The 25,530-nt window shown below is 41.2% G+C and overlaps 2 protein-coding genes across 16 annotated transcripts in view; one reads left to right on the top strand and one right to left on the bottom strand.

Moving 5' to 3' along the window:
- The window catches only part of CEP295 (centrosomal protein 295), a 50,550-nt gene extending 36,629 nt beyond the window's left edge, over positions 1-13,921 (bottom strand). For 6 of the 12 annotated variants that reach the window (XR_015749711.1, XR_015749712.1, XM_087966123.1 and 3 more), the window contains exons 1-7: positions 13,790-13,921; positions 8,066-8,192; positions 6,643-6,843; positions 6,366-6,490; positions 3,741-3,834; positions 2,191-2,304; positions 127-267 (exon numbers count right to left, since the gene is read on the bottom strand). Coding sequence is in view for 10 of the 12 variants with exons in the window: in XM_087966123.1 (XP_087822249.1) it covers positions 127-267; positions 2,191-2,304; positions 3,741-3,834; positions 6,366-6,490; positions 6,643-6,843; positions 8,066-8,167 (777 nt within the window). In the remaining 2 variants the exon portion in view is untranslated. Of the gene's footprint in view, positions 1-126; positions 313-2,190; positions 2,305-3,740; positions 3,835-6,365; positions 6,491-6,638; positions 6,844-8,065; positions 8,193-13,663; positions 13,769-13,789 lie in introns of those variants that run through there. The other 6 variants (XM_087966130.1, XM_087966125.1, XM_087966124.1 and 3 more) reach the window with 6 other exon arrangements.
- A 229-nt stretch (positions 13,922-14,150) lies between these two features.
- Positions 14,151-24,154, top strand: CMTR2 (cap methyltransferase 2). Of its 4 annotated transcripts, none has more exons than XM_026679923.2 (3): positions 14,151-14,240; positions 15,750-15,845; positions 17,233-24,154. In XM_026679923.2, exon 3 carries the CDS (start codon positions 17,271-17,273, stop codon positions 19,560-19,562), a length of 2,292 nt encoding a protein of 763 aa, XP_026535708.2. In that variant the 5' UTR covers positions 14,151-14,240; positions 15,750-15,845; positions 17,233-17,270; the 3' UTR covers positions 19,563-24,154. The 4 variants fall into 4 exon arrangements, with proteins under 4 accessions (XP_026535708.2, XP_087822260.1, XP_087822261.1 ...); XM_087966134.1 differs by having other exon boundaries at positions 14,166-14,240; positions 15,777-15,845; XM_087966135.1 differs by having other exon boundaries at positions 14,181-14,347; positions 15,777-15,845.
- Positions 24,155-25,530: the final 1,376 nt, after the last annotated feature.

Raw genomic sequence — 25,530 nt, 5'->3', positions numbered from 1 at the left:
AAAATTCTTTACAACATTATTAAGACTTTTTTTCCTTAAAGTAATGGAAGCTAGGATATCATTTGCAATTATTCCCATTTTATTATTCACATTAGAAAAGGCAGAATGTCTATACGTTTTACTTACTCTTGCCAGTCGAACCATCTTCAAGGCATGTTTTCCTCTCAAATAAGCCTTTTCCATCTGTTCTCTCCTTTCTCTTTCTTTGTCATTTTGCAGCTCTTCCTTTTGTTTGGCTTCCTCTTTAGCGAGTAACCGAGCATCTGGCTGACAACCAACCAGCAACTAGTTAGCAACCAAGTTCTGTGGTGCCTCGAAGAAAATCATAATTAAAAATTCTATGGCTAAAACGTATCAAGCCAAAACATATTTGGGCCAACCTCAATACCCAAGAGATGTACTTTTATAACCACCACGAATCTATCAGCTTTAAACCAACAGAGCAGAGATGTCAAACTCAAGGCCCGTGGGCTGTATCTGGGTGCTTAGATCTGGCCCGCGGAGCTGCCCTGGAAACACTGAAGGACTGACCCGTGGTGCCTCTGCCAGCAAAAATGGAGCTCGGGAGGGCCGCGTTTTCGCTGGCAGAGTGCTGAAGGAGGCTGTCACAGCCAAAAACAGGTGCCCCCGACACAACTGACACCGAGCTGGCTGTGCCCCCCTGGCCACGCCCCCCGAGGTCCAACACAATCCTGATGCGGCCCAAATGAAATTGAATTTGACACCTCTGCAATAGTGTCAAAATTCTAAGACTGGGGAGGAAGGGAATAACTACCCTCTCCCCGTACCTAGCATGTGAACCAATGATACGGTCCCAAAGAATAGCTAGTATTTGCCCTACTGGAGAAATGCATATCCTGGAAATAGCATGGTAACACGTTCTCCCAACATATTGAAACCGCAAAAGGTTCCCATACAGTTTTGAGCCATGCATAGTATCTATACTGCTCTGCCTCTAGACCAGGGGTTCCTAAGCAGTTTTGCCATTGCATCACCCTTTAGGGTAATCTTAATGTATACGTATCCTCTAAAACTCCAAACACCAAAATAAACACAAGTGAACAGTGAAAACAAGTCAATGAAATGTTCCCCCAACGGTCCACTGAATTGTTTTCATTGTTCACTGGTAACAATATACAACTAAAGAATTCTTCAAAACTTCCCCAGGATTCCCCAAGGGAGGTACCCCTCAGTTTGGGAAAGTCTGTTTTAGAGGACTATATAAACATGCAACAAGACAAGAGTGAAAAAGATATGCACGCACATGTGTAAAATCTTTGAAAAGGAGTTCCAAAGACACGAAGAATAAAAAGGGAAATTTGGGTGAAATTGTCTATTCTTCATCTATTCTATTGTTGGTCTTACTAGTTCTTACTTCTGTGTCCTTGTTCACTCTGTGTAGTACTTTTTTCAGTTATATCGAATTAGTATTGCTAAGTTAGTTCACCAGTTGAGAATTTTTAGAAGTATATATTAAGAAAAAAAAACAGTCCTCACTTGTTTTGAAAATGATGAAAAGCTTTCATTTTCATTTTGACGTTTTATTAATAACCTGTCTACCAGAAACAGTGGCTGTAATTTTGAAAATAGGTTTATTATTCTCAGCCTTACAAAAGCAAAAATCTGTTTTTATTCGTGCAAACCTTTGCTTTCTATAGTTACAGCACAAACTCATGAGGTCACATTTTTATAGACTTCTTCCATCTTGTTACAACTGAGACAGAAGGAAGTGAGAATTAATACACTGAGAAGCTACCTTGATAACTTCACCTGAGTTTTTTTTTTCTTTTCTCACACTGCGATCCATCACTGTACCTTTAGGGCACAACAGAAGGAGAAAAGGACAGCCACTCCATTAACTCGACTGAGATAAAAGCAATTATAGGAAGGTCTTTCCTTTTTTAACTATTTCAGCTAGTCATTTCAAGAATAATTTTTGGTGCATTATCAGAAAACGCTTACATTTCAACTGGTAAATAGAAGATGTTTATAACTTTATGGATTGCTAACTTACAATAATTAATTTTCCTTGTTTATCTCCCCGGCTCCAAACTATAAACATGAAAACAGAGATACTTTTTTGGTATGTTCTATCCTGCGATTCCTGAAGGCTGAAAAGCATCTGTTTACCTGTTCAATTAACAGATAAAATACATGCAGAATATATGCCACATGCAACCTGAAAATCACCTGTTCTGTGCTCATTTCTCTGTCCACATGTGGGTCAAAGATATGGTGTCGACTAATCGAAAAATTATCAACATCACTAATTTTCACTGCAGGTAAGTTCTTCGGCTCAATATTCTGAAAAGTTGAAATAATGCATTGTTTTAACAAGGGTAAATTTTTCTGAGTTTACGATTACAAAACAAACATTACATGACTATCTCTTGTACATAAGATGACAAATCCTGTCAGAGTTAAAATATCACATAGAGCTAGCAACAAAAATAAAATAATAAAAAGTAGTGCAAATTGCAAATACATATTAATGACAATAATAAAACAGCATTGGGAAGATAGCATCCCTAGGAAGACTCCTACATTTTCACTATATCCCAATCTGTAATATGCAGCAAATTGATGCATGACAATTATGTCATACGTTTTATGGACTGGAAACCAAACATAATTAGATGGTGCAATAAATAATAAATATGTGGTAGTCAGATATAAGCTCAGGGGTCCTTATAGCAATAGCCATTAAGATCCTCACCACCATTCCTACTTCAGTGAAGGATGACAAATAGCGACTAGGCTAGAGAATTTCCAGCTGCGATTAAATTTACTTATGCATCTCTCATCTTATAGCTCATACTTTTTAATATTAAACGACATTAAAATGTTCTGAACATTTATCAGAAAAGATTAACTGCAATATATATTTTGAAACAGGAAGAACACTGTACAACAACAAAAAATCCTAGCCAGAAGCTCTCGCTTTGATCTAAATTAGTCATGCTTAAACTTCCCTGAAATTAAGGAATTTGTGATAATTAATTTATTCGATCACTTTCAATGCATTTAAGAACTCATTATCTCTGATTAGGACCGCTGAATACAAAGGAGGCAGTGCCAATTCTTTTAGTAGTGTGTGTGTGTGTGTGTGTGTGTGTGTGTGAGAGAGAGAGAGAGAGAGAGAGAGAGAGAGAGAATATGAGAGAATTATGGCACCAGAAAAAAGTTGAAGGAAATAAAAAAATTTCTTAAAGCATTCAAAAGAATTTATTGCGTTTTTTAAAATTTTCTTTCCAGCAGCCAGCCAGGATGAATTTGTTTTATATGTTTAATGTTAAGACTTATTTGATGTTTGGGTCATTTTTTTCTCTCCTTTTTGTACACAATTTTTTTTGTTACTGTTGGATGCCTGTTTTTTCTCTTTTTGCATTCTATAATTAAAATCATTTCTGTCCATTCAGATTAAATAGTACATACATCACATATACGTTATGGCACTTTCTGTGTATGTATATGTATACATACATATTCTCAAAAAGTGCCATAATGTATATGTGATGTATGTACTATTTAATCTGAATGGACAAAAATGATTTCAACAACTTTGGCTTCATCTCCAGCTAGAAGATCACCCAATGCTGTCAAACCCTGGCAATCAACCAACTGGTATTAGTCTTATGCTTAGGCATATTATAAATTCTTATATTAGCCATTATCACAAGATCACATTTTAAAACGTTACAATTTCAGCAGTTTGTAAACTATTTGGAGAGAATACTCACTTCGAAAGGGTGGGGGGGAGGAGGAGGCAGGCTTGCAACCCTGGTCGCTCTTTCTTTTTCCACCTCAAACGCATGCTTTCGCGCATTTGCTCGCCTTGTTTAGACAGTAAGGAAAAGTAGCGAGAAACGTAACAGGTTAATCAAGCCTCTGCTCTCTTCCAAGATTTCAAAACTACAAAAAAGTCACAAATGTAGAAAAAAAATGTTTTGCTGCCTTTTCCTCTGGAGTGTGTCATGCTAGAACTGGCAATCTTGGTTTGCAGCTCCTGCTTGAGGAGCAGATAACAAGTGTGGTTAGGAGCCTTTCAGACAATTATATACTGGGCATCACTTATAGCCTTACCTGGACCAAGAAGTCCTACTTAAAGTCACTCAAAGATTAGGCATCGGACTACCACAATCCACTCTATATGGGGCTACCCTTGAAGATCACACGGCAACGATCCAGTTCAGAATGTTGTGATAATCAAATTATCAAGTTGTGATAATTACCACTGGGAATTATCGTGTAACGTTCTCTGCATTCAGAGCTGTGCTCATTACTAGTTACTTTTGGGGTATCAATTCAAAGTGATTCTCTTGTGGGTTGTCACCTACAGAGCCCTACATAAATCGGGACCAAGTATCTTTGGAGACACCAATTCTTAGTAGTTTCTGCCTGTCCGGTAAGACAATCATTTTTTTTCCCCAGGGTCTTTCCTTGAGAAAATGCCATGTTGTGAAGTGATCTAGAAACTTTCTCATTCAGAGCCTCCTTTTGTGGAACAGTATCTCTACCAGGATTACAAAGTACATGGATCCCCCAACCCTTCTGGCATCAAGGGCCAGTTTCATGGAAGACCATTTTTTTCCACAGATTTGGGGGGTGGGAAAGGGGGAGAGAGAAGCACACAACCTAGACCCCGTGAATGCGCAGTTTCACTCACTTGCTGCTCACCTCCAGCCGTGCGGCCTGATTCCTAACAGTCATGGAGCAGTACCAGTCCACAGCCCAGGGGCTGGAGACCCATTGTAGAACACAGAGCCACATGACTGGAAGGGACCTCAAAGGTCTTCTAGTCCAGCAGCCCCCAATCTTTTGGACACCAGGGACCAGTTCTGTGGAGGGCGTTTTTTTTTCCATGGGTGCGGTTTTGAATGCTGCTTGGATCCCACACATGCACGGATAGTGCTTCGTTCGCCTATGTGGCCTGGTTCCTGTCAGGCTGCACACCGGTACTAGTCCACAGACTGGGGTGGGGGATCCCTGTTCTAGTCCAACCCCTCACTGAAGGCAGATCTTATACCATCCCAGTCAAATGATTGTCCTGTCTATTTTTGAAAACCACAACTCTGGGAGGCAAGCAATTCCACGGATCGATTGTTCTGTCATAAAATTTCTCCTTACTTCTAGGTTGGATCTCTCTTTAACAAGCTTCCACCATTTATTTCTTGTCTTGCCCTCTGGTACTTTGGAGACTAAGTCAATCTCTGTAACAGCTCCTCCAGTACCGGAAGACAGTTATCACGTTCCCCATTAATCCTTCTCTTCTCTACTTCCCTCCCTCAACCATTACCATTTAGCTTCCAGACCCCTTATCATCTTTGTTGCTCTTCTCTGCATACTTGTTTGGGTCTCAGCATTTTTTAAATATATTGTGGTGACTAGAACTGTGCTCAGCATTCGAAGTGTGGCTTCACTAATGTGGTATAAAGCAGTACTATCACTTTCTCGTGATCTTGATGCTATCCCTTGTTGGATAGGGCCCAAATCTAAAATCTGTCAAGATCTTTCTGAGTCTTGAGTCTATCTTCCAAAGTGTTAGCAATTCCCTCCAGCTTGGTGTCATCTGCAATTGATGAGTTCCATCCCCTCATCTAAACCATTTATGAGATTTAGAGCCACAGCAGCGCAGTGGTTAAAGTGCAGTACTGCAGGCTATTTCTGCTGACTGACTGCAATTCGGCAGTTCAAATCTCACCGGCTCAAGGTTGACTCAGCCTTCCATCCTTCCGAGGTGGATAAAATGAGGATCCATATTGTTGGGGGCAAGATGCTGACTCTGTAAAACTGCTTAAAGAGGGCTGTAAAGCACTGTAAAGCAGTATATAAGTCTAAGTGCTATTGCTATGAAGATACTGAAGAGTACTGGGCTCAAGACCAAATATTGAAGCACTGCATGCTTCTCTCCATGTTGATATAGTTTGTATTCCGAAAAATCTGTAAGCCTTCATTGTTCCGCAAGGCTTTGGATATCGAATGGCTGCAAAAGAGGGAGGGCTCCCTTTTATAGTATGTTTCTGATGTCTGAACACACCCTTTGGCACTAAACTTTGCAATTTATTTACTTATTTCTTTGCTATTTTGTTGTAAGTTTTATTAACTACTCAAAATCTATGTATATTGGAGCAGCATACAAATCCAAGTCAACCAGTCGGTCAGTCAATAATTAAATAAATGAAATAAAAAAACTGTGGAGGTAGCCCCCAATTCTGGCAATTTTTTGTAATAGCCCAGTTCAGAATTTTCAGATTTTGCAAGTGTCTAGAGAGGGAAGGGCAAAATTAACACGCTCAGTTGGATACTCACATTAATGTTGAATGCAAACTTAAACACATACACAAAGAAGAAACTTTTATTATTACCTGGTTTGTTCTCTCAGTGATTTCTCCTTCTGGCTTTTCTGTTTTTTCAGGGCTTCTTTATACCTCTTTTTTGCTGCTTCTTTCCTTTCTTCTGCTTGCTTTGCCAGTGCCTCCAAATCAGGCTCCTTTGAAATGACAAACAAGCAGACAGGAGTACCGTGTTAGGCGCTGCATTAATTTAAATAAGAAAAATAATTTTAAGAACTGCTTTTTTGAAAAGTAGTTTGTATGTTTTCTTTCTCTGCAAAAGCATTCAGTGACACGATCATTTACCTACATTTTCCTTTGCTTCTTTATGCCCTTCTCCTATAGCTCTTAAACTTGACAGGTATAGGTTTTCCAGTGCTTTAATCTTCTCATCCTGTGTTTTCTGCCATTCTGACTCCAGTTCTTCGGCCAACTGCTTCAGGTGCTCATCTCTTCGCTGCTTAACATCTTGTCTTATCTGCAAAGCAATATTCCGCTCCTGTTGCCTGACCTGGAAAGAAAAATTACATTGACAGACAACAATTCCATAGAAGGTTTTACCATGTAACACAGTTGCTATACCCTGATTTCGTTATCTTGTTTCAATTGGCTATATACAATCTGCTTACATGACGGAATACCTATTTACCACAGTATTTGTCTGGCTGGTGTAATCTAAGCAGGGTTGGAGCATGTTGGCCATATTCGATTAAACACCAACATTAACTAAGACCCATGTTTTATCTGTAGCAGCACCTGCATGCACAAGTGTTTTGAAGCATCCTGAAGGTGAGGGCTGTCTTTTTTTCATTCTGTCTGGGTTTTATCATCTTTTACTTCTTATTCTTGTCTAAAGTGGTACCTTGGTACTCGTTAATTGGTTCCGGGAGGTGCGAGAAGTACTAAAAACAAGTACCAAAAAACCCTCATGATTTACCACATGACTCTTTGTTTTGGCCAGGAAGGACTTCCTATCTGTCCCTTTTTCTATGTCAGTGATCTTCCCAGAATGGCCAACTTCCTGTCTGCTCTCTGCAGCCATCTCCTGCTTCCTTCCCGACATGGCCAACTTCCTGTCCATTCTCCATGGCTGCCCCCCACTTCCTATTAGTGCGTCAAGTACCAAACAAATAATGAGTACCAGGACGTTTTCACATCAAAATGCATCAAAAACCATGAGTTTAGAAGCAGTCAAGTACTGAGGTCCCACTAAATTATTCTATTTATTTTTCACTGTTTTAATTTTTTTTTTTACTTATGAACCACAAAGCTGTTGAGTCAGGCAGTATACATTAAATAAATAACTGGGCTATGTCATATCTTTATTTTGGTGAAAAGCAACCCCTTGCTTTCTAATCCTAACTTCATGCCTCAATTGAATTTGCCAATTTAAACCTGTGCAGAGATCTTAACAATAAAGAAATCAGTGTCATATATTCCTTTCTCAGAGCTCAAAGTTTAGACTTGCTGATTATGATATAGTACATTTTATCAACTTGGCTGGCATGGAAACAGTGAACAGAAAACCCCAACCGTATTCCTAAATCTGGAGCCAGGAAGAAGTTAAAGATCACTGCAAAACTTATTGGGTTATTCCCAGACACCTCTGCAGCTCTAGAGACATTTAAATCTTGCCCCACTCCATAGAATGCCCTGTTGCCATATACTCACTTAAAGGCTGAATATATCTGTTTTTTTAATAGCTCAAAGACAAATGACCAATGCAAACACACCTGTTGCAGCCTTAATTTTCTTCTTCTTTCATGTTCTTCTTTCAACAGCTGAGCTTCTTCGTTAGGACTAAGTCTAAGCCTTCCTGCCACTTTTCTTCTCATTGTTGGTTATAATTACTATTCAAGGCTGCATTTCCAAAGACAATAGAAACATGCTTAGCATCAATATATATCTCAGTCAAAAAGTAATACAGTAGTATTATGTGCAGTATATGTACAGTATAATTATATTGTACCGTATATACCGTATTTATCGGCGTATAACACGCACTTTTTTCCCCCTGAAAATAGGGGGCAAATGATGTATCGTGTTATACGCCGATATAATGTTAAGAAGCCTTCGTGAATGCTGCTGGGATCGGGGATCAAGGACACAAATGAAAGAAGGGGAGGGAGGAAGCAACCGAAGCCTGTCCTTCTCTCTGGGTCAGCTCTCTCAGTCGCTCTCTCGCTCCTCCACCAGCACAGGAAGAAACTGCTTCAAAGAAGCGGGGGCTTTCTGTCGCCGCAGCTTCCCTGAAGCGCCCGCTTTCTCCCCACCCCACCCCGTCCGCCCGCCCGCCCGCCCGCAGTGCTCCGTTCTGCCTGCCTGCCTGCCTTCGTTAATGGTTGAACCGAACAGCTTCGGCTGAGTAAAAGAGGCGAATAGTTATTATTCTCAGCCGAAGCTGCTCCCAAACAACCAGAAACTAAGGCAGGCAGGCAGGCAGGCAGAATGGGACACTGTGGATTGAAGCGCGCGCGGGTGGGAGTGGGGGTGAAACGGGCGCTCGGAATAGCTGCGGCGACAGGAAAAGCCCCCCGCTTCTTTGAAGCAGTTTCTTCCTTGGATGGTGGAGCAGCGAGAGCGAAGCCTCCTTCTCTTCTCTTCCCCCCGCCCCTCCTTGCAAAAATTTTCTGCTTGAAACCGGTCCCTGGTACAAAAAGGTTGGGGACCACTGATTTACCTTATAAGTGGTAATAATATTAATTTAAAAAAAGTTCTGAGCTACCCTTATTTTGCTTCAAAGTTTTTATTTAGAAATTTAATTTTTTTCCCTGAAATTTCCCTCTTAAAATGAAGATGCGTGTTATACGCCTGTGCGTGTTATACGCCGATAAATACGGTACATGTTACATTAAAGGGGAAAAAGTTATTTTATATACGGAATAATTATGCAAGCTTTAAAAAATCTATTGGCTTTGTAACTTTTCTCTTAGAGTTCATTTTATGGATTGGATCAGAGATGGTTTTGTTTCTCATCAACAACCTTTCAGCCACTTTAATGCAGTATCTGGACATCTGTATCCAAGGAAAAATACACTGAAAACATAGTAGTCCATTTATTTCATTATAAAAGACAATCTGGGAGAAAGGCAAGAAGGCTTCTGACCTTTCATACCAAATGCTTTTAAAGTTATTCAATATGCATAAAAATGAAAACATAAGGAATGGGGGTATTGAATTAGTGTATTTCTATTCTTTTTAGCCATGCTCTCATGTTTTCCAATTTCTCAGTTCAAGTAAAAGGCATAGAAATGCTGTTCTGAAAAACAGGGTTTTGAGAGTGGCAAATAGGCACAATTTAAAAGCATCTCAAGGACATGTGGATTTTAAAGAATATGTTCCCCACAAATTCAGCACACTGCTACAAATATTCTTGTGGACAAATGGGCCCAGGATAATTTAATACAAACTTTAAAAGAAAAAGTGCTTCAACAACAGTTTCAAAGGAAAAGAGCTCCTGAAGAGGGCACTAATGGATTTAATTAAAAAAATCTTTAATCAATACTTCTCAAGAACTTGTTTAATTAATCCTTGAGGCATTCAGAGCACACCAGCAAGATTGCCTTAGTAGCTTCCTAGCCTCATCCAATTGCGTATAAAAAAAAACCCTGCAGATATATCCCTTGATATTAAAAATATAGTTGGATCTTTGGACCTTCCCAAAAATTATTTTCTACTATTTCAATTATCTATTATTTCATAATACAATACTACCATATAGTTAAGAGATGAGCAAGTTCCCTTTCAGAGAAAACAGCATATTTATCACCTTAGGTAATTATCCTGAAAAATATCCCCCCAAAAGCAAATACAGGTAGTCCTCAGTTTGCAATGGCAGTTGGAACAGGGGTTGTGGTAACTAAGCAATGCAGTTGTAAAATGTGGTATCACCCTGAAGCTGGCCAAACTGTGGTCAATTTTCTTTTCTGTATCTTTCCTCTAAGGTGGTTTCTTTTAGCATTGCTTCAGGGCTGACACTGCCTGGAGCTAAAGGGCCGGGGTGAGTGGGTGTAAAGATAGCTGGGATGTTGTAGCCAAAATAAAATTCTTTCTCCCGGGAATCAAGGACATTTGTGCAGGTGTTCCAAGCGGTGGAGACTGCGGTCACCTAGCAACTGGACCGTATACTGATTGGACCATGTGACTGGAGACTCGGGGTGGGGGGAGAGTGATAAAATTTTATTTTTAATTGGATGTAAAACCGGCGGGAACTTAACAGCTGGTTTTCCACCAAGTCTGTGCCAATTTGATATGTCCCAGTAAAATGTTCTTTGAGGAATATGTCTGCCTCGGAGTTCTCATTGTTGGGGATGTATCTTGACAATATCATGGAATGGCGTCACTTAGCAATGATAATTCCTATTGCTGTTATAACCCTAAGACATCTGTTTAAGCATAAAGTGGTGGGAATTCCAGGTAAGGAGCATGGGGGTGCCATAGAAGGATGCAGGGAAGCCTGGTGGGAGTTAAAGAAGGTGTGGGAGAGGGTTTGAGATGCCTCCGTGAGCACAGGAAGATGTGTGTGATGCAGGGCTATGACAGGACACCCAGGGGAACTTACCAGAGCAATTTGTGACTTTTCCTGCTGGTTTCCCCACTGACTTTTGCTTGCGAGAAGCCAGCAGGGAGATCACAAATAGAAATCCTTAATCGCAAGTTATAGTGCCCTGTAATGTTATCCAAGAACAGACTTATACATTTCTTGGATGGCCCTGATTCTTTCTTCAATGCTTTATTATTTCTGGAAAAAACCCAAGTTACAAATATGCACATTAATGGATTAGCTACAGACCTTTTAACACTATTCCTATTGCTTGTCTTGAAAAAGCTAAACAGGGTTGGGATGGATACAATATCACAAGGAAATCCTAGTGAAGACTAGTTTTCACTGTCCTAAAACCATAATGCAAGCAGGGAAAAAGAAGCCATTTCTATGTTGTTAACCAGAAAATGGTAAGATGTAACCAAGGAGCTGAGCTCAATTTCTGGGAGACTTTGCTTTCACTTTATTCTGTAGATTCCTTCCTCTTCTTCCAGTGCACATTTGGCAGATGCTATTAGTACTATCCAACAACCCAAATTTAAATTAGAAAAGGTGATTTGGCACATCACAGCAGATAGTAATTATTTTTAAAAGCTGCATCTTGATTTAAGGGGATGCTAAAGATGCAATGTATGTACCAACATGTATCCCACATCATCTTTCCCAGATCAAATAAGGTTTTCTGCAGAATCCATCGATGATTCACCAATTCCAGAGAAAACTATCGACAGGTTGATCTGTATTGGCTGGAACATTATCTGTTCAACAATTCTATTGTTTTTTTGCTAGTTCCATGAAATGACCGTCATGCATTTAGATTCTATTATACAAGATGGCTAGCTTTAAAGATATTACTTTCTCTTTACTGTTGATAAAACAAAATATGTTATTTCACTCAAACATATCCAGTATAAAGTGTATCAAGTTTACCATTTTGTACTAAATTATAATTGTGCTGTTGCCCTTACCATCTTAAAAATGGCCGCATGCACACAACTCAAGCCTCAATTATTAAATGTTGCATTTGAGATTAGCCTTAGTAACACCACAAATCTCAATTTTGCAACTGATTTAAAGTGACATCCTTAAAAAAAGTACGTTATAAAGCCAAACTTAATAATGGGAACTTGTATTGTTTAGTTTAAGAAACCCTGTGCATACTGTTTTATTAGATTTATATCTCACCTTTCCTCTAAGAAGTCAAAGAAGGATACACAGGGCACCCATCTCCCATTTTTCCCAATAAAAACCCTGTGAGGTAATTAAACTGAGAAAATGAGCACCCTATAATCATCCAGGAAACTTCCATACTGGTAGTTGATGGTGAAAGTGCACTTTGGGTCTCCATGTCAACACTGCAACATACTTGACTACAAATGGCTATTATTAGTTTTGACTAAAGTTTGCAGACTTTCAATAAAACTTGCTTTTCCTTTCACTTCGCTATTACCCAGGGATGGGGAACTATGCCCCTCTTTATGACTTGTGGACTTCAACTCCCAAAATTCCTGAGCCAGCCATGCTGGGAGTTGAAGTTCACAAATTATAAAGGGGCCATACAAGTAGTCCTTAACTCACAAGTTGGTTTACTGATTGTTCAAAGTTACAATGGCACTGAAAAATATGACTCATGACCGTTTTTCAGAGTTACAACCTTCGCAGCATCTCCATGACGTGATCAAATTTCAGATGGTTGGTAACGGGTTCATATTTGTGATCGTTGCTGTGCCCCAAGGTCACACGATCACCTTTTTCGACCTTCTGACAAGCAAAATCAATGGGGAAGACAGATTCACTTAACAACCGGGTTACTAACTTATCCACTGCAGGGATTCGCTTAACTGCGGCAAGAAAGATCGTAAAATGGGGTAACTCACTTAACATGTCTCAACGTAAATTTTGTGCTCCGTTATAGTCGTAAATCGAGGACTGCCTTGTAGCATCTCACCTCTGCTGTAATCCCATAATCCTTTCACACTCAGGTTTTACACGATTTTACTCCATTTCTTGGCATTGCACACAAGCCAGTTCATGGTAATAAACCGGTGCGAATCTCACAATATTGTAAAACCAGTACTGATTATGTTGGAAGCTCACACCCCCCACCACCAAGAGAATGAAATATTCTGGGGAATGTTAAGAGAGGCAGAATATTATATTTCCCCAAAGGAGAAATTGAGAAAAAAAAAATCTTAAAGCAACCTCAACAGCCTCCAGCAGATGCCTGAAGTTTTTTTTTAAGAGATGGATATTTTGTGACCATTAAGAAATCCATGCCATCCTATTCACAAATAAACCGCCTTCAGCTCCAAATGATTAAGAATTTACACCCCCCCTCCACCCAAATTCTAAGAACAGGACATGAATGGCACAGTTCTCAAGTCACAAGCCCAAAATCAGCCAATATGGGGGGGAGATAACAAAGAACATCAATAGAGATAATACGAGCCTTCAGGACAGAATAGGATTAACCCACCCACCCCTAGCATCTCAGAACCTGTATAAAAATCCATGTATAAAAATCCATGTGCTCATCAAAGCAATTGCTCAGCTGTCCCAGAACTACATGTTGTTGGTTCTCTTCATCAATAAACAGGGGTTTAATATGATATTAAACCCCTGTTTATTGATATTATAATTGATCTTTCCAATCAGCCCTACCCTCCCATTTTATTTCCAGCGCCTTTCTCCCCGCTTGGAACCGGACCGGACTTTTCTTCCAACAGTTATTGCTTTTATTTACACCCCCTCGTCCCTCTGCCCAAAAGGAGCTTAAGAGTACAACAACCCTGCGGTGTAGTCCATACAGAGACTGTGACTGCCCCGGCTTCGTCGAAGGAACTATCGCCGCTCAAACAGGCCTCAGATACGGTCTTGGGTTCCCCCGCTCCACAACCCAGACCCACGTACGCACCAAACAACGACCCACGCTACGCAGCAAACCCCACACTGTACCTTCCCCGTCAGGGTCATCTCTCTCTCTCTCTCTCTCTCTCTCTCTTCCAACAGCTTCTCCAAAGCCGCTTCCGCCTGCGTCACATCCGCTCCACCAACTGCCAGCTCATAACGCGCGCCCTCCCGCCTCGCTGGTCTCTCGTCCAATTACAAGCGCGGGAAGACTCTCGCGGAGATAGTCTTTCTGCGCATGTGCATTCCGTTTAAAAAAAACCTTCGAGCAGTTTTGTTTTCACGCCCCAACGCCACGCTTGCAGATTACGCACGCGCAGCGACGGCCTCCTTGAGGTGCGCATGTGCTCAAAACCCTCTGTGAAGAACTTTGGGAACTGAAGGGCGAAAGTGCGCATGCGTAGGAGTCGGACGATGTTTCAGTCTAAGATATATACATGTATATATATATTTTAAAGGTGAAGTTGTAAAATAAGGTTGTTGTTGTTGTTTTCTCCCCTAGGAGAGGGATTCTGTTGACGGGGAATGATGGGAGCCGAAGTTGAAGAGTTTTGAAAGTTGGCAGGTTAGAAAACCTGAAGAAGGGCTCGGTTAACGGGTGCTGGATTAAGTGATGTCGGAAAGGGTGGCTCATATTTGTAGGATGGGCTGTTTCGTTTTGTTTTGTTTTTTAACTTTAAACATCCTTAGATGCTCTCTGTTCATCAACAGGCTGCTGAGATCTGACCAGATGCTGTGAGATCCCAAAGCATTAGAGCAGGGTTGTCCAACCTTGACAACTAAGACTTATAGACTTCAACTCCCAGAATTCCCCAGCCAGCATGGCTGGCTGGAGGATTCTGGGAGTTGAAGTCCATAAGTCTTAAAGTTGCCAAGGTGGAGATCCCTGGATTAGAGCCTTTATCAGGAAACCCTGAAGCTATTTGTCATAGTTTCTAGGCCATAGTTTCCCCATTTTGGTATAGTTCCCATAATTCACAACCAGAATATACTTAAATTTTCTCCTTTGTTAGTATGCCAGAGGGTAAAATCTAAAAAACAAAAATCCTCTCTTGGGTCAAGCAGTGTTAATTATTATTCTGCAAGGACTATTTTATGTGCTGTTTTTATCTGAAATTAGGAAATTTGTCATGCTGTTCTGCATCAATGTGGCAGCCACCTTAATAATAACGATATGATCATTCTTAATTATAATAATTTTGATATTAGTTGAAATGCCTTTTGCACCTTCTTTATTATCTCTTCCATGTTGGCTGATTTTGGTCTTGGACTTGAGGACTGTGCCACTCATGCTTCTTTTTCTTCCCATGTTCTTCTCTTTGCAATGATACTGATATATTTCTAAATTTGCTGTGTTTTTATCAGTTTTTTCAAATCTGTGTGGATTCTCAATCAAAAGTGCTTTTTTCAAGCGGCAACTATAACTTCCTTGTTTTTTCCTTGAAGATGTTTCACTTCTCATCCAAGAAGCCTCTTCTGTTCTGACTGAATGGTGGTGAACTGAAGGATTTATATTCCTTGCGGTCATCCAGTAGTTAGCATTCTCTCTGTAGAGTGCTTTTTATTATAAAATATAGTTTTTTGATGGCTTTTATAATACGGTACAATTTGGGTTAGCTGCCTAAAAAACCTTCAGTTGAAAGGAATCAGTAAAAGACAGCTTCTTTTAATTGAGCTAAGCTTCTGGACACTTTGTGGACAGCATGTTTCTTGAGCAACAAGATAAATTGATCTGCCTTCTTATTTTTATTTAAACTTGTCAGTATAGTTTATACACTTAGAATTTCCTGTTAGTATCTCATTGTATTAAATCAGGTGTCACCCTGCTTATTTTTTTGAGATCAGAGAAGGTAGGTTTGGTGTTGCCAATCAATAAAACGGTGGTAAAAAAGTCTACTAGAGCAAAGTTAGTGTCTTAGATTGAAAATACATTATAAAAATAAAAACGGACTGATTATTTCTTGCAGAAATTGTGGACTTTTTCTCCATAATAGGCAGAACTTGGACCTACCAAGTATTTGCAACCAGGTTCAGAAGAATAATCAATGCATTCCTTCTAACAGGTGGGTACTTAAACAACTCTTTTACTGCAGTAAACCAAAATTCATTTATCTATGAGTAAATCATTGTACTTTATGAAGGCTATTTTTAATTAGACCCGCGTAGTATTTTACAGCCATAATACATTTTACACAATGTCTGCATACAAAGTTCATTGAATTCAGTGAGATCTGTGAGCTGGTAAGGTTTGGTTTTATTTGTATTCTGCCTTATTTTTATTAATAATCTAATACGATTAGCATATCTAATACTCCTTCATCCTCCTTTTTTCCACACAAAAGCTGTCCTGTGAGGTGAATTGGGCTGAGAGAGAGTAACTGGCCCAAAATCATCCAGTCAGCTTTCATGCCTAAATCAGGATTAGTCTCCTGGTTTATAGCTTGATGCCTTCATCACTAGACCAATCTGGCTTCCCAGTTTCTTTTATATTTGTGTCCTTATTTTGAAATTATTCTAGAAATAAATGGAAAGACGTACCATTTTAAATGTGGTATAATGGGAGCTACAGAAAATTTAAATTAATGTACTGTAAATGATTTCTGAATGTCCTTTTGAAATATATTAGAATAGTTATAATAGACTATATATAGATATATACCAATTATAGTTCATTGTTTTCTCAAATGATGATTTCTCAAACATTTTAAACAGCTGAAAGGATGAGATTTGGGGGTTTTTTTTGTCATCTGTTAAAATGCTGGAAAAATTTTCTAAACAATGAGTTAAGAGCAGTGCTCTGTATTTTTTTTAAAAACTGGCCTTTGTGGTTTTTTGTCGTTTAGCATATTTAATTTCATATTAGTAAACTATCTTTGCTCAAAAATATTTCTTCTTTTCATGTCATCCCAGCTGCAACATTTTTGTTTTAAGTTCTTTGAAGTTGGAATCTCTTGCACAAATGGAAGTTGGTTGGTTACTTAGCTTTTATTCCAATGTGGCATTTGCAAAATTCAATAAACTTAATCACTTGGGAATCTGATTATTTCAGTGAACAAATTTAAAAATTCTCATTAGAGGGATTCTTTTCTGGTGCTTAACATATTTTTCATTCAGGATCAGCCTTCCCATTTAAGTATACTCTGTATACTACACTACATCACCCAGAATTCTTTGCTGTTCTTGAATCCCAGTGCTTAAAATATTGGGACTTGTTAACCTCAATACGCAGATTGGAAAAAAGTCTTCAGTATAGGAAGAATAAGGCAAGAACACCTCATCTGCCTCTGATTATTGGACTATACATTTTTGTTTTCATATTTGTTTCATCTTTTTTTGCAAGATAAAATGCTCCACATAGGGGAAGTCTCTTTTTCTTTCTGCGCCAAATGAAAAATTAAGGAAGTGTTTTATTGAGTTCTTAAACCATTACTTCATTTCTTTGCTTTTTAGACTCTCCCTTTTCTTTCTGGATACTCCTGGGTTTGAAAATGAACAAACAGAACACCATGTCCAATGAGCAGACTATAAATCTTGACCAGTTTGGCACAGATATACTTGCAGAAATCGAAAAACTGTTCCAGAAGACCTTTTCATACACCAAAGCAGCCAACAATGAATGGCAGTTGCCTGATCCCAGCCAGGTTTTCACCTCCCACCACAAAGCGTTTGGTTCTCTTGAGACACTCAAGGATTCTTTGAACGAGGTCAAGAACAAACTCAGTGATAAGCAACTGGATGAGTGGCACCAGCACACTTCCTTTACCAACAAAGCCGGGAAAGTTATTGCCCATGTCAAGAAATCGGTCAGCGCTGAGTTGTGCACGCAGGCGTGGTGCAAATTCCACGAGATTGTTTGCAGTTTTCCTCTTCTCCCAAGTGATGCTCTCCAGAACGGCGAACTCAACTCAGTCCATCTATGTGAGGCCCCCGGGGCTTTTATAGCCAGCCTCAACCATTATCTGAAGTCTCACCGTATCCCTTGCGACTGGAACTGGGTGGCCAACACTTTGAATCCATATCACGAAGCGAATGATACCCTTATGATGATTATGGATGACCGGCTTATTGCCAACACTTTGCCCTGGTGGTATTTTGGTCCAGAGAACACCGGAGATGTCATGAGCCTGAATCATCTCACAGGGCTTCAGCATTTCATAAGCAACATGGCTACTGTTCATTTGGTCACCTCCGATGGGAGTTTCGATTGCCAAGGCAACCCAGGTGAGCAAGAGACACTAGTTTCCCCATTGCATTACTGTGAAACGGTCACTGCTCTAATGACTTTGAGTCCTGGAGGCTCTTTTGTCCTGAAGATGTTCACCTTGTTTGAACACAGTTCGGTGAATTTGCTGTTTCTCCTCAACTGTTCCTTTGAGGAGGTTCACGTTTTTAAACCTGCGACGAGCAAAGCAGGGAACTCTGAGGCCTACGTGATTTGCCTGCGCTATTTGGGCCGGGAGGCCATTCACTTTGTCTTATCTAAGATGCTGCAGAACTTTGGGTCAGAACTGGTGGCAAAAGCCCTGTTTCCCCAGCACTTGATACCAGAGTCGTTTCTCAAGGTCCACGAAGAATGCTGTCTGTTCTTCCACAAGCAGCAAACAGAGACCATTTCGGAGAACCTCCGTCTCTTTGACCATATGGACGAGGTGGAGCAGGCCAGGTTAAACACTTTGCGGGACTGCTGTGTCCAATATTTCTTGCAGAGGTTCCAATTGAAACCCCTGGCCCGAAACAACTGGCTGGTGAAGAAGCCTCATGCTGGCTACAGCATGAATTCCAAATGGTTTGGGCAAAGGAACAGGTATTTCTGCACCTACAACGAGAGGAAACTGCTGGAATCCCTCTCCTGGGAAGATAAGGTGGTCAAAGGATGCCTTAACCACTGGATTGAGGAGCATGTTCTCGGTAACATTGGGAGGGGCTGTGTTTTACAAGGAGTACCTGGCAACCTCGACTGTCGTTTATGGTATATCTTGGAAGGCCAGCGATTGCCAAGAGTTAAATTTTCTCCCTTCTGTGGCGGTGAGGTCTTGAAGAGCCTTAACGAAGCCATTGAAAAATCTTTGGTTGGCCAAACTATTCATGACGATCTTATCCGGACAACGTATGCAGAATGCCAATTCTGCTGTGTCCTTACAGCATCATCGGTGTTGTCTGAATTATCAGAACTTATGGAATATTGTGAACCTACTCCAGATCAAGATAGCACGAGTCAAAAAAAGTGCTTGGTTTTAGGCTTCCCACTGTTTTACGGTGAGGAAAATAGGTTTGGCTTGGAAATTAGAAGCGTGGAGTCAGCACCTCTCTTGGCTTTTAGCTGTACTTTACTGCACGACGGAGAACCAAAATATCAACTGCATTTTTTAGAATGCCTCTTGGGTGCATTTCCTCAGCTTCAAAAAGGAGATGCGTTGGCTTTGCCTGTTCTTTCTTGCTTCACCCGCTTTATGGCTGGTTTAGTCTTCATATTGCAGAACTGTTTCCAGAGTATTTCTTTTGCTTGTCCCACGTCATCTCAGCCTCTAAGGACCAATGCCGTCTTGCTCTGTGCTGGATATCAAGGTCTTCCAGACTCGGTTTTCCGGTACTTGCAACAGCTAAGTGAACTTATGAGTACCCTGCTCGACTCAAAGTCCCCACAGCAGGTCTTGCAATTCATACCTATGGAGCATCTGCTGAAGGGGTTGCTGATGGAATTCCTCTGGGACCTCAATACCGCTATTGCGAAAAGACAGTTGCATCTGATTGTCCAAATTGAACAGCAGAATATGACCTGAGGAGGCTACAGTTTTTCTAGTTTGGCTAGTTAGACTTTTTTTTAAAAAAAAATCTCTAGGGAACAAGCTTATATCTCATGAAGATATCTCCTGAACTGCTGAGGAAAAGGAGGAGTCTAGGCAGGAGTGGATAATCCGTGGACCCTGAAGGACCGTTATATTATGCCTCTCAGCTGCCCCAGCCAGCCTGGTCAATAGTAGGGACACCAGTGGGAATTGATTAGGCAATAACTGGAGCACCATACGCGTTCCCTACTTTTCATTTAAGTCAGGGCTGTCAAAACTCCTGACCCGCGGGCCAGATGCATCATGCACTGACCACGCCCATGCCCGGTTTAGCGAAGGGGGGGGGAGTTCCGATACATCACATGACGCTGCCATGACGCCGTGAGTTTGACACCCCCGATTTGAGTAATAATAGGAGCTCTGGTGGGTGCAGTGGTTGGAATGCAGTATTGTGGGTTAACTCTGCCCACAGCCTGGAGTTCAATCCTGACAGGGCTCAAGATTGTCTCAGCCTTCCATCCCTCCAAGGTCTGCAAAATAAGGACCCACGTTGTTGAGGGCAATATGCAAATAATGCTTCTACATTGTAAATCACCCAGAGAAGGCTGTGAAGCAGGGCTCTCCAACCGTGGCAACTTTAAGACTTGTGGATTTTAACTCCAAGGATTCTGGGAGTTGAAGTCCGCAAGTCTTAAAAGTTGCCACGGTTGGAGACCCCTGCTGTAAAGCACTACAGGGTGGTATGTAATTCTAAGGGCTATTGCTTTTGCTAGAAGAACTGTCTGTCTGTAATCCAGATTTCTCCATATATGGTGTTTTCCATGTGTGTTGGAATTACAAGTCTTGGGATTCCCGACAAGAGGCCATGCTGACTGGGACATCTGGAGCTGCAGCCGTAGCATTTATGGAAGATGGCCGGGAAAGTTTGCTTTGACAGACCTTGCTCAAGGCTGCTTTTTTGCTACTCTCATGTCAGTGAGAACCTCTGGTTGCTGAAAACATTTGAATTGGGCACATATCAGAGGAAATCAGCTAGGTATGTTAAATAGACCAAAGCCCTGCAGTGGGAGCAAGGATCATAAATTAAAAATTCACCTCAACTAAACTGAGCAGCTATTTCAGAATAATGATTTTGTATAAGAAGCAATCAATCAGAATAAAGCTGGAAGGGACCCTGAAGGTTTTCTAGTCCAACCCCGTTCAAGCAGGAGATCCTATACCATTTCAGACAAAGTGAGTGTCCAGTCTCTTCTTAAAAGGCTCCAGTTTAGCATCCACAACTTCCGGAGGCAATTTGTTCCACTGGGGAATTATCCCCACTGTTAGGAAGTTTCTTCTTAATTCCAGATTGCTTTTCTCCTTGATTAGTCTCCATCCATTGTTTCTTGTCTTGCTCTCAGGTGCTTTGGAAAATAAGTTGATTCCCTCTTCTTTGTGGTAGTCCCTCAAATACTGGGATACTGCTATCATGTTACCCCCAATCCTTCTTTTCAATAGAGATAGTCCAAGGATGACTACAAGATCCACTTAAACTTAGCCCCCAACCGTGAACCTGGTGGCTTTCTTCATATGATCTAACTGTGGAATATACAGTAGTTGATGTGGCTGTATTTGCCTGCTTGTAAGAGCCCACTCCCAAGTCTCTTTAGTAAAACACTGTCACGTATCCTGTGGTGGAGGCTTCAGTGGCTGCCATTTTGGATGTGGGAAAGATTGCTGTGTCGGTTTGTTGTAGAGTGAGCCAAGAAATGCAACGACTCAGGCAAAATGGTCCAAGGCAGTGATCATTTTGGGCCTCACAGGGTGGGAAAGAGAAAATTGTGGCTAAAGAGCTGAGCACAAGAATATTTAGCTATCCTTTGGCCAGAGGAAGGAATGGCTTTGCTTCCCCTCTGATTTTATTTTAAATCATGGGGAATAATGTCAACATTATTTGGTTTTTAAACAATTCAGAAAGAAAGGAACTCTGGTAGCGCGGTGGTTAGAATGCAGTATTGCAGGCTGACTCTGCCAACTGCCAGGAGTTTAATTCTGACTGGCTCAAGGTTGACTCAGCTTTCCATCCTTCCGAGGTCGATAAAATGAAGACTCCATTTTGGGGGTCAGTATGCTGACTGTGTAAACCGCTGAGAGAGGGCTGTAAAGCACTGTGAAATGGTACATGAGTCTAAGGGCTATTGCTATTGCTCTTTTCCCTCTCTATGCAAGATATATTTAAAATCAAACAGGAGGCCTTCAACCACAACCCGCTTGGGTTCTCTTGCAGAAAACTTGGAACAGTATTTCCCAAACTTGGCAACTTCCAAAGCTATAAACTTCAATATCTGGAATTCTCATCTACGGCTATACTGGCTATGGAATTCTGGGATTTGAAGTCCATACGCCTAGAAACTAGCAGAAAATGAAAGACTCTGGCAGGATTTTTGCAATGCAAAAATGCAACAATTGATTTTCAGGCATTCAGGGTTCCTGTGAACTGGGCTCCCAACATAGCCATAGCCTTAAATTCACATTCAGTGTTAAACCTGGGTCCAAGCCCTCTAAGAACTGCTGCAAAGGTTATATGAGATAGGGCACAATTTATGCTTGAGTTAAATACATGGAAAAGATTCTGGGATTTCCCAAAATGTGAACATGGCCTTGATTTGTCATGCCTCGCTTAATTCCCTTTGCCAAACCATCTTTTAAACCCTCCAAAGAATGGGTGATGTTTTGAACCAAATGCTTGTGTGTCTGCAGCCTAATTTCAATAACGTTCTGGAGGAATCATTTCTTACATTGCTTTGAAAAAAAATTTAAATTTAAATTGTAAAGCAGTAGCACCTATTTTTCATGCCGCTTGCTTTCGACCAAGGAAGCCTGAAGCACTTCTGGCGTACATTTTTTTGAAGTACACGCCCAGATCTAGAATGGTGGCAATGCTTGCGAATTAAATGGAGGGAAGGGTTGGAAAATTAATTGCAAACTGTGGTAGCGATAAAGAAGAATATTTGCAGCTCAGGGTTGAAACGAAGGGTCCTTGGTGTTCTCTGAGCTTGGTTGTTTTCTTTTAGACATTTTATTACCCATACTAGGTAACACCATCAATGCAATTAGAATGTCACCTAGCTTGGGTGATAGAACATCTGCAAGAAAGCAACCAAGAGAACACCTTTATTTCTACCTCAGACCTGTAGGAATAATATTAGGTAGCATTGCAAGAAAAAGAATATTGTCTGGTTGATAGGCTTCTGCTCAGCTTTCCTCCTTAGGTGGTCACTATTCATAGTGGTGAGTACAGGTAGTCCTCGACGTATGACCACAATGGAGCCCAAAATTTCTGCCGTTAAGTGAGTCATTTCTTAAGTGAGCTTTGCCCCATTTTACGACCTTTTTTGCCACCGTTGTGAAGTGGATAAGTTAGTAACCCGGTTGTTAAGTGAATCTGGCTTCCCCGTTGACTTCCCTTGCCAGAAGGTCGCAAAAGGGGATCTCATGACCCCAGGACATTGCAATCGTCATAAATATGAGTCAGTTGTCAAGCATCCGAATTTTAATCACGTGATCATGGGGATGTTGCAAAGGTTGTAACTATGAAAAAACGGTCATAAGTTAACATTTTTCAGTGCCGTTGTAATTTTGAGCAGTCACTAAGCAAATTGTAGGGGGCTACCTGTATTCAGTGGGTCTATCAAGCTGCATGTTCAACTTCTAAATCCTAAGTTTCCTTTTGGTTTTTATTCCCTGAGCAAGAATTCCTGTGCACTTTACAACTCAAATATCTAAATTATGCAAGATGAGGCTTTTGCAAGGATGTTACTGTGACTTGGGGGGAAAAAACTACAGCACAAGATGTTATTTTATAACGTATAAAGGGAGCAAGAGACGCGACTGAATGCTTGATCTCAACAGCACCTTACATTAAAAAAATAGCTCGCTAGTGAGTCTTATCATTGGTCCATCTGGCATATTGCTGTCCACAAAGGTCTGCTTTCCAAGCTGCCAAGCAGAGTGTGCATATTAGGCATACCGATTTTGCAGTCTGTGATTACGTAGGGCAGACTTCTTGAACCTGAAGCTATCTGGGCATGCTTAGACCACAACTCCCAGATTTCTTAGCCAGCGGTTGTGGTGTGTCAGCCACCGGCCCCTCCAGCAGCCGAATCAGATGAGGAGGAGGAATGGGAGTCAAGAGTCAGCATCAAGGCAACCCGAGAGCTCCAAGGGAGAAGAGAGAATGGAGCTGTCAGAGAGGAAGGCAGAGACGGCTGTCCGTCAGTTCGCATGGAGAGTCAACAGCCTTCAGGTCAGGAGGTGGCTGGTGAGGAAGAGGAGGAACAGCTGGGTCCAGTGCCTGGTAAGCAGATGCGCAGAAGGCAGAGGAGAGGACAGCAGTGGAAATATGTGGGCCGGTCCTTGGGATGGAAGAGCGACCGCTGCTAGCGAAGCCCCACCCTAGGTCTGGGGATAAAAGGCAGGGGGCAGAGATGAATAGGCGTGGCAGACAGCTATTCATCTCCCTGCCAGACAGACTTCTTAGCTGGCGATGAGAGAGAAACTTTCTGCCAGAACTGCTGGCGCTCCTAATAAAGGAATCATTGATTTAACTTCAGAGGGTTTGTCGTGTTTGGGGAGCTGGGTCAGAATACCAGCACAGACAAAGGTACCTCAGCAATTCTTGCCCATTCTGTTAGCATTGTCAATAGTTGGGAATAATGTAGGATTGCATTAAGCAATGGTTTATTGAACAAGCCTTTTGCCTTGTGCTAAAGCAGTGTTTTTCCAACTTGGCCACTTTAAGACAGGTGAACTTCAATTCCCAGAATTCCTCAGCTAGCATGCCATACACGAGAATTCTGGGAATTGGAGTTTACAGTGGGCTGGGGAATTCTGGGAATTGAAGTCAATATATCTTAAAAACTGCTGAATTGGAAAAATAATCTGTTAAGGCATGTCATGATTTGCACAAAACAATGCTGTGTGGCACAGATGTTTTACTTCAAATCTGTTGGTGACTCTTAACAAGAAGCTTGTGCTCTTCCCGCTTAGTTTTGAGTTTTTAAATGCCAAATTGCACCGCTGATATTTAGCCAAGGTTTTGGATGGATTCATTTTGATTCAGTTTGCAGGATTGGGATCCCTGTTAGGATGGGAATGATCTCTTTATGACACTCAGATGCCTGGCGTTTCCATTCCTACCCTGGGACCGTTGTTATCTTTCAGTCTTGAACTATTATGTAGGATTTCTATTACGTTGGAAGAAATGTCGCATCTGGTTCCGTTCCAAGTGGGGTGAAAGACACTGGAAACATGGAGGCTGATTGGAAAGATGATTTAATGAAGCAGAACCATCAAGCCCATGGTCCTGGTTCAGCTGACCCCCATGGAGTGGAGAGTGAGGGTTATTTATACCCTCTCTTGGGTCTTGCCCTTGAGCTTCCTGTTCCTGTGCAAGAAATTATTCTATTTTATTGTCAGACTCCCAATGGGGCCATGTGGGGTCATGTTTGTCTGAGATAAGTTTGGTTGAAGCTTGGGCTGATGTAATGTCCTTAGGAGGTTTTGCAATGCCGTGAGCCCTGCTGCTAGATGGGTTAATCGTATAATGTCCTGAGGGGTCATGTCTTAATCTCATCACCCTGGAGTGGTGATGAAGAGCTCATCAAGCTCTTTTGTTTTGTAGATAGGATGGCCTAGACCAGGGGTGTCCAACCTTGGCAACTTTAAGACTTGTGGACTTCAACTCCCAGAATTCCTCAGCCAGCTTTGCTGGCTGAGGAATTCTGGGAGTTGAAGTCCACAAGTTAAAGTTGCCAAGGTTGGACACCCTGGCCTAGACCTTCTCAGTGGGCACCAATTAGCTGAAGCTGAGTTTCTGTCTCCCTTAAGATTTCTATTTCTCTTTTAGGGGAAATATAATATTCTGTCTTTTCAGTACTTCCTAAAATATTTCATTCTTCTAGGAGGGGTGGGTGCTAACTTT

Source organism: Notechis scutatus, chromosome 5 (genome assembly GCF_049901735.1).
Source record: "Notechis scutatus isolate UNSWTSFEM ecotype Mainland chromosome 5, rNotScu1.2, whole genome shotgun sequence".
Lineage (NCBI taxonomy): Eukaryota > Metazoa > Chordata > Lepidosauria > Squamata > Elapidae > Notechis > Notechis scutatus.
This window is presented reverse-complemented; position numbering and strand designations above follow the sequence as displayed.

Excerpts from the sequence above, each read along its gene's own strand:
- CMTR2 (XM_026679923.2), top strand. The coding sequence starts at position 17,271 with ATGAACAAACAGAACACCATGTCCAATGAGCAGACTATAAATCTTGAC.